The sequence below is a fragment of the Tupaia chinensis genome, unplaced genomic scaffold (assembly GCF_000334495.1).
Source record: "Tupaia chinensis unplaced genomic scaffold, TupChi_1.0 Scaffold000622_1, whole genome shotgun sequence".
NCBI lineage: Eukaryota > Metazoa > Chordata > Mammalia > Scandentia > Tupaiidae > Tupaia > Tupaia belangeri.
The window spans coordinates 5,366,836-5,374,871 of record NW_006160142.1 but is presented as its reverse complement, the minus strand read 5'-3'; the positions used below and the strand labels follow the sequence as shown (position 1 = coordinate 5,374,871).

The 8,036-nt window shown below is 38.1% G+C and overlaps 1 protein-coding gene across 6 annotated transcripts in view; it reads left to right on the top strand.

Moving 5' to 3' along the window:
• ASB3 (ankyrin repeat and SOCS box containing 3) overlaps positions 1-8,036 on the top strand; it is a 113,114-nt gene that overhangs the window by 48,544 nt on the left and 56,534 nt on the right. For all 6 annotated transcript variants that reach the window (XM_006159021.3, XM_006159017.3, XM_006159016.3 and 3 more), the window contains exons 4-5: positions 3,418-3,530; positions 4,105-4,240. In XM_006159021.3, coding sequence (XP_006159083.1) covers positions 3,418-3,530; positions 4,105-4,240 — 249 coding nt within the window. The remainder of the gene's footprint in view (positions 1-3,417; positions 3,531-4,104; positions 4,241-8,036) is intronic.

Here is an 8,036-nt window from a genome sequence, read left to right as displayed (position 1 = left end):
AAGAACCTAAGCTTGAAGATCTAGTGATACAAACATTCCAAACCAAAAGCAGAGAGAACAAAGATGAAAAAGAACTACAGAATATCCAAGAGCTGTGAGACACAGGCAAGGTGTAAATATGTGTTATGGGAATGGCAGAGGGGAAAAAAGAAAGGAAGAGAGGAAATATTTGAAACATTGATGACTTAAGGAGTCTTTAAATTAATGTCAGACACAGATCCAGGAAGCTAAGAGAACACCAACCAGGATCAATGCCCCAAACAAAAACAATAAAAAAGAAAAGAAAAGAAAACCTACCCCTAGACCCTTAGTCATATGATTCCAAACTATGGAAAATCAAAGATAAAGAAGAAGATCCAAAAAAAAGCTTTTATTTCTTTTGTTTTTCTTTTTTCTTTAAGAGAGATTTTTGCAATATGGCACACTGGAGAGACAGACAGAGACAGAGGAAAAAGAAAGAGAAATCACTCCCCAGGGGGGATGGCCAAGCCCGCAATCCTGTCTCCTCCATTCTCCTCTTGGGATCTTGGGCACACAGATACATAAACCCAGCATGAGTTTTAAGCCACTGGGTCTGGGACTGAACCATGGTCCATTACGTGGGAGTCAAGTGATGTAACGATTACCCCTTCTACTGGTCCCACCTTTTTTTCTTTTAAATTTTGCCATAGGGCATGTGCATTTGCCTGAAGAGAGACACAGAGAGGGTAATTGAGAAGCCACTTTCCAAGGCGGATGACCAAGCTGCAGTCCCTTCACCTCCATTTTCCTCTTCGGATTTTGGGTACTCATGCACATGCACCTGGTGTGATTTTCATCTGTCAGGTCCAGGACTCTAAACATGGTTGGTCATGTGAGAATCCAGCTGGAAGGTCATATTCAGATAGATGATTTACATTGATGTCTTCAAGTTCATGACTCATACTGTCTCTGTTCTGCGTTAAGCCTATCCTTTTCTTTTTTCCCCAGTCTGTATATCTTTCAGTTCTAAGATTTGTGTTTGCTTCTTCTTTTTTTAGTGGTTTAATTTTTTTTTTTTAATTTTTTTTTGAGAGGTTTTTGCTATAGGGCGCATGCGCTCACCAGACAGACAGAGAGAGACACAGAGACAGAAAGTGAGAAATCACCCCCCAGGGGGGATGGTCACGCCGCAATCCCTTCTCCTCCATTCTCCTCTCGAGATCTTGGGCACACACGCACACGCGCCTGGCGTGAGTTTTAAGCCACCCGGTCCGGGACGCGAACCGCGGTCGACTACGTGGGAGTCCAGCGACATAGCCATTACACTAACTGCTGGTTCCCTTTAGTGGTTTAATTTCTATACTGAGATTCCCTGTATGAAATCCTTAGTTATATGGTATAGAGTGTCACTATGCTATACATTGGGTTGTCTGAAAAGTCATGATGCATGTTTGTATAGAAAAACAGAAAAAATACATCATGACTTTTCTGATAACCCAATATATTAAAAATAAAATCTTGAAACATTTTAATTTCATTTTTTTGAAGTTTATTTATTCCATGAGAGGAGAGAGATAGAGAAAGTGAAAGAGAACAGATGGTGGGGTGGTGTGAGGGAAAATGGCCTGAGAAAATTTCTGATTAAAGAACTTCTAAGAGTCTTCAGAGGAGAATAACTTTTGGCATTAATTCTGTATTCAAAATGAATAGCGTATCAGTGCCATGTTACTCATCTTCAATAATTATTACACTTAACCATTTCTTGTTTTATACTCTAAAGGATTTTATCTTTCCTGTTGTTTCTTTTGTTAGTACTTTTAGAGTGTGACCCATTATCCAAATTTCTAGTACTTTTCTAATTTTATGACTCAGAGTTGTTGATTGCCACGTTATGCCTCCTATTACAGTAGGAAATACAGAATATTTATGTGTTTGAAATGAAAAACTTGTTTTTAAAATCTCTTTCCCCATTCCCCAGCATATGAAGCTGGATCTTTTTATATACACTTCTCACTTCTCTTATAGCTACTACTATTTCTCCAGACTTACAATTTAAAGAAGTCATGTAATAGCCTCATATGTATATGTATAACATTCACAGTATACAGTCATGTCCTGCATAATAACAGTGTTTCAACAACTGCCTGAATATATGATAGTGGTCCCATTATGAACATATAGGTTATACCACATATGGCTTATATAAATGCAGATGTTTGTGCAGTGACAAAATTGCCTAATGACACATTTCTTGGAATGTATTCCTGTTGTTATGTGAGGCATGACTATATATTATTTGCTAATATTGCGTGCGTGTGTGTGTATGCACGTACATGCTTATTTTATATAGAGCTGTGTAGTTTTATTATAGCAGTCTGTCTCTCTGTGTTTAAACTCTTAGAATTTACTTCCACCTTTATAGCAAAATTTTGTAGTAGATAGATCCTGGCAAGTTCAGTCCTGCTTGCGTATATAGACATAATCACATGCCATATAGATAATTTGAACATATGTTCATCTTCACTAGGTAGGATTTATAAACTGTTATGTGTACATGATATTAAGACTAAACATATCTTGTCCTAAGGTTAAATTATACATGTAAAGGAAAGTAGAATAATTTGGAGAAATTATTAAAGGAGTGCACATAATTGTTAGGACTCTGTAGGCATACAGACTATTCCTTCAGAAGATCAACTTTAGCAGCAACATGGGTATCATTGTTTTGTTACTATATTAAGTAATGTATATTTCTTCAACAATAGTTTATCTAGAGTCTTTTTAGTTCAAATAAGCAGGAAGGTTTGACTTTTTATTTTTTTGGTGTATTTAAGAAGATTTTAACAATTACTATTGCCCATGATTGTTGAAATAAGATGCAGAACTTGTTCTTTCATTATGTCAGTGATTCTTTTTGAGATAGAGAAATATTTTTGCTATAGGGAGCATGTACTTGCTGTAGAGGCAGATTGGCAAAAAGAGAAAAATCACCCCACCCGCCCCGGGGATGGCCACTCTGCAGTCCCTCCTCCTCTCAGGATTTTGGACGTGCATGCACATATACCCAGAGTGAGTTTTAAACTGTCAGGTCCCAGACTCAAACTGTGGCTGACTATGTGAGAGTCCTACTCTGCAACCATTACACCATCTGGTGGCTCCCATCCCAATTGCATTTTTAATAAACTAGAACCCTATTTTGTGCATCATCAAAGAGAAAATGTTTCCTTCCATTTTCTCTGTCTTTTTACATACTACTAAAAATAACTATATGTGCAGAAAAAAGGATTAAGTATATGTTAAAGGGTTTTTGCTAAGACAGTTGCAATAAATGTTTTGGAATGACCACAGCATTGCAAGTTTGGAGGTGAGTAAGCAATGAGAACATCACCGAAATGTCCAGTGCTAAAAAAAAATGCCTTTTTGCTGACAATTATTTTTCCGATTGTTGTATTATAGCTGTCGAAAATGGGCAAATAAATGTGGTAAGGCTGTTGCTTCGACATGGAGCAAATGTTAATGGATCCCATTCTATGTGTGGATGGAACTCCTTGCACCAGGCTTCTTTTCAGGTAACCTCTGAATTTATTATTTCATTTCCATGTAAATTGTGTATCTTACCCTTTTAAAATCACAGTCCTATACAGTTTTTGCTCCTACTTGTCTGTGATTTATGATGGTTCGCTCGGTACAGAAAAGGCAGTCTAAATGCTAATGATCATTCTGAATAAGCCAACTGCTGCAGTAGCTGTAGCAGTTTGAAGGTATAGGGATTATCTAAGTTCTTCAAATGTTGATTGCACAGGTAAGAAGCCATGTGAATATTTGGGTTATAAGTTGATGAAGAAAAATGGCTTATTTTATTTACAACTGTGTTTGGAAATTGTGATAGCTCCTTAGTGTTTGGGTTAGTAAGCTAATTTTGCAGGATTTTATAAGGATTATAATTCCTCCAGATCTGTTTATGTTTAATGAACTAACTAGAGTTATAGGTTAATCTGATTGACTACTTAATCTGTACAGCAATTACACTGTTGTTTTTGATTTGTTTACAAGTTTTTTAGTGAGAGAATTTTAAAAAAGCACAAAAAGAAAAAAAAAACTATCTCCCCTTTTTTTCTGTTTTCTCTTATTTCTGTGCTTTAGGGAAATGCTGAGATCATAAAGTTACTTCTAAAAAAAGGTGCAAACAAGGAATACCAGGATGACTTTGGAATCACACCTTTATTTGTGGCTGCCCAGTATGGCAAGTTAGAAAGCTTGAGCATGCTTATTTCATCAGGTTAGATTACTCTGTTAGCTTTGTACTTTTAAGATCATGAACTTTAACTTTGTATATTCCTAAGAAGAATAATTCTCAACTTAAATATAAATCAAGTTGTGAAATGTATGGTTTTATTTAAGTGGTAAGTAAGAGTAAATACCAATTGATTTATAAGCCTTGTTATTAAGTGTCTATTACTAACAATGCAGTGCACAGATACCAGTTTATCTGAGTAGAAACATAATGATCTATCACTGAGGCAGGTTTATTGGCAAGTTGAGTGCTGGGACTGTCCTTTTTTTTTTTTTTTTTTTGGAGAGGTTTTTGCTATAGGGCGCGTGCGCTCGCCAGACAGACAGAGAGAGACAGAGAGATAGAAAGCAAGAAATCACCCCCCCAGGGGGGATGGCCACGCTGCAATCCCTTCTCCATTTTCCTCTTGAGATCTTGGGCATGCATGCACACGTGCCCGGTGTGAGTTTAAGCCACCGGGTTCGGGACTGGAACCGCTGTCAACTACATGGGAGTCCAGTGACATAGCCATTACGCTAACTGCTGGTCCTGGGGCTTCCTTTTTTATGGGAACCTGAGCAGTTTCAACTTTCTAGGGTATAAGTCTAGCTTAGGCTTCATTAATTTATTAGGTAGTTATTTTCTATTTTAAGCCTTTGAGTTGCATGCTTTGATGATTATGTGATTATATAAATAGTTTTATTTCAAAGCACGTTTATTATTTATAATGTTAATAGCAGTATACCTGCTAAAGGTTTGTGTTTGGCAACCATTACACATTTAGCATTGCCAGAGAAGATGGTGTTAAGATGGCATTCTTACTTTGTGACATTTCTGTGACCAAAAATACGTATTATATTGGAACTTTAAAAAAAATTTCCTTTATTTTATTTATCATTATAGTTATTTTCAATTGACCAGAACGAGACATCATGGTCATCCATGTGGGAGTCCAGTGCCCCTAACCACTACACCACCTGCTGGCCCTTTATATAAGAACTTTTAAAATTTTCTTAAACATTCTGTATGGTGTCACGGTGCTAACCTGACAAGGCATAGGTAGTCAAGAGAAGAGAAATAACACCAGATTTGCTGCTAGGTAATATTTTTAAATACCTGGCCTTTTTATAAACTATCTCCCAATAGATAAAATAAAATTTATTTAGACAACAGGGCACATATTTTCTTATTTCTGCTTTCTCTTTACAAATCTTCAAATACCTTCTTTTTTTTTTTTTTTTTACCTTTTTTTGGAGAAGTTTTTGCTGTAGGGGCACATGTGCTCGCCAGAAAGACAGAGAGAGACAGAGAGACAAAGTGAGAAATCACCCCCTAGGGGGGCTGGCCATGCCATGATCCCTTCTCTATCCCTTCTCCTCCAGTCTCCTCTCAGGATCTTGAGCACGCACGCACACGCGCCTGGCATGAGTTTAAGCCACCGAGTCCGGGACTTGAACCGCGGTCAACTACGTGGAAGTTCAGTGACATAGCCATTACGCTAACTGCTGCTCTCCAAATCTTTAAATACTTAAGTTGAAGTAGGAAGTAAAAAAAAAAAATCCCAAACATTTTTTTTCTTTTTTGGGAGAGGTTTTTACTATAGTGCACGTGCGCTTGCCAGAAAGACAGAGAGAGACAGAGAGACAAAGTGAGAAATCACCCCCTAGGGGGGCTGGCCATGCCATGATCCCTTCTCTATCCCTTCTCCTCCAGTCTCCTCTCAGGATCTTGAGCACGCACGCACACGCGCCTGGCATGAGTTTAAGCCACCGAGTCCGGGACTTGAACCGCGGTCAACTACGTGGAAGTTCAGTGACATAGCCATTATGCTAACTGTTGGTCCCTAAATCTTAAAATACTTAGGTTGAAGTAGGAAGTAAAAAAAAAAAAAAATCCCAAACATTTTTTTTTTCTTTTTTTTGGAGAGGTTTTTGCTATAGGGCATATGTGCTTGCTCACCAGAAAGACAGAGAGAGACAGAGAGACAGAAAGTGAGAAATCACCCCCCAGGGAGGGATGACCATGCCGCAATCCCTTCTCCTCCATGCTCCTCTCAGGATCTTGGGCACACACACCTGTGCGCCCGGCATGAGTTTAAGCCACCGGGTCCAGGACTTGAACTGCAGTCGACTACATGGGAGTCCAGCGACATAGCCATTACACTAACTGCTGGTCCCAATCCCAAACATTTAATAAGTGCTGTTTTAGGATATATGTTATATAAATAATGAGTCTATAAATCTTGGAGTTGAGAGGAATCTCCAAAATCATTTACTCAAACATGTATTTTTCGATTAAGAATCCTAGGCTCTGAGTGTGTAAGTGCCCTGCCAAAGATCTAGAGTCTATTTTATAGTAGATTCAGAGGTTAGACTCAGTTCTTTTGACTTCTGATCCTTTTTCTGCTACATCATACCTTCCACAGGACCGCCCTAAATCAGTTTATGATCACCAGTCCCAAAAATTCTAATTGTTAATATTTAACTAACATTTATCAGTAGAATTAAATAGGCTAAAGTGTACCTGCTGTCTCTGTTCTCAGCCTAGTATGTCCCCGGTCACCTGCAGCTTCAAGTACCTGTTTATTTTGCCCTTTTTTTCCCCCTTCACTCCTCTCTGAGTTGTTATGCATAGCAGGTTGAAAAGAGGTGAAGTTTTGTTTATAATGCAACTATATGTGTTTCCAACTCCTTAAAATGACTTTTCTTTTAGTGAATTATCTGTTATTTTTCTAGCTTTTCCACCTTAGTCTTGATGGACTCATTCCTTATTCTTTCTGATAATTCGAAATTTTCAGTTAAAGTGAAACATTGATTCAAAAGAAAATTTAGAAAGTTTCTTTCTTGACTTAGTCTTTTTTTTTTAGAGGTTTTTGCCATAGGGCATGTGTGCTTGCCAGAAAGAGAGAGATGGAGAGACAGAAAGTGAGAAATCACCCCCCCCCAGGGGGGATGGCCACAGCACAATCCCTTCTCCTCCATTCTCCTCTTGGGATCTTGGGCATGCACACACATGAGCCCGGCGTGAGTTTAAGCCACCGGGACCAGGACGCAAATCGCGGTCAACTACATGGGACATAGCCATTATGCTAACTGCTGGTCCCTTGACTTAGTCTTTTCTCTATAATGGTCTTTACTTCTTTCAATATAGTAGATGAAATATCCTTTTCAAGTAAGTCAAACAACTTTTAGTTGTCTAGAATGTTGAATATCTATTTGGAATTTCATGTTCTCTTTAACTTGTCATTTATGTTTTGCATAGTTTTTACACATCTCAGGGCTTTGATTTATTCAAGGTGCATTTAAGGAGCATCCTTTCAAATAAAGATAGTCTTTTTTGCACTTTTTTAAACCGAGATATATTCTAGACTGTATATATTTTTCTTTTCTTTTCTTTTTTTTGAGAGAGAAATTTTTGTTATAGGTTGCATGTGCTCACCAGAGAGACAGAAAGTGAGAAATCACCTCACAGTGGGATGGCTATGCTGCAATCCCTCTTCCTTCATTCTCTTCTCAGAATCTTGGCCATGCATGCACACACGTCTGGTGTGAAGTTTAAATCACTGGGTCCAGGACTTGAACCATGGTTGACTATGTGAAAATTCATCAGTGTAACTATTACACTATCTACTGGTCCCAAGAAATTAAAAAAAAATTTTTTTTAATTAATTACTTTTTTTTGCCATAGGGTATGTGCACTCACCAGAGAGAGACAGAGAGACGGTGAGATGAAAAGTAGGAAATCATTCCCCAGGGGTATGGTTACGCCACAATCCACTGTCCTTCATTCTCCTCCTGGGATT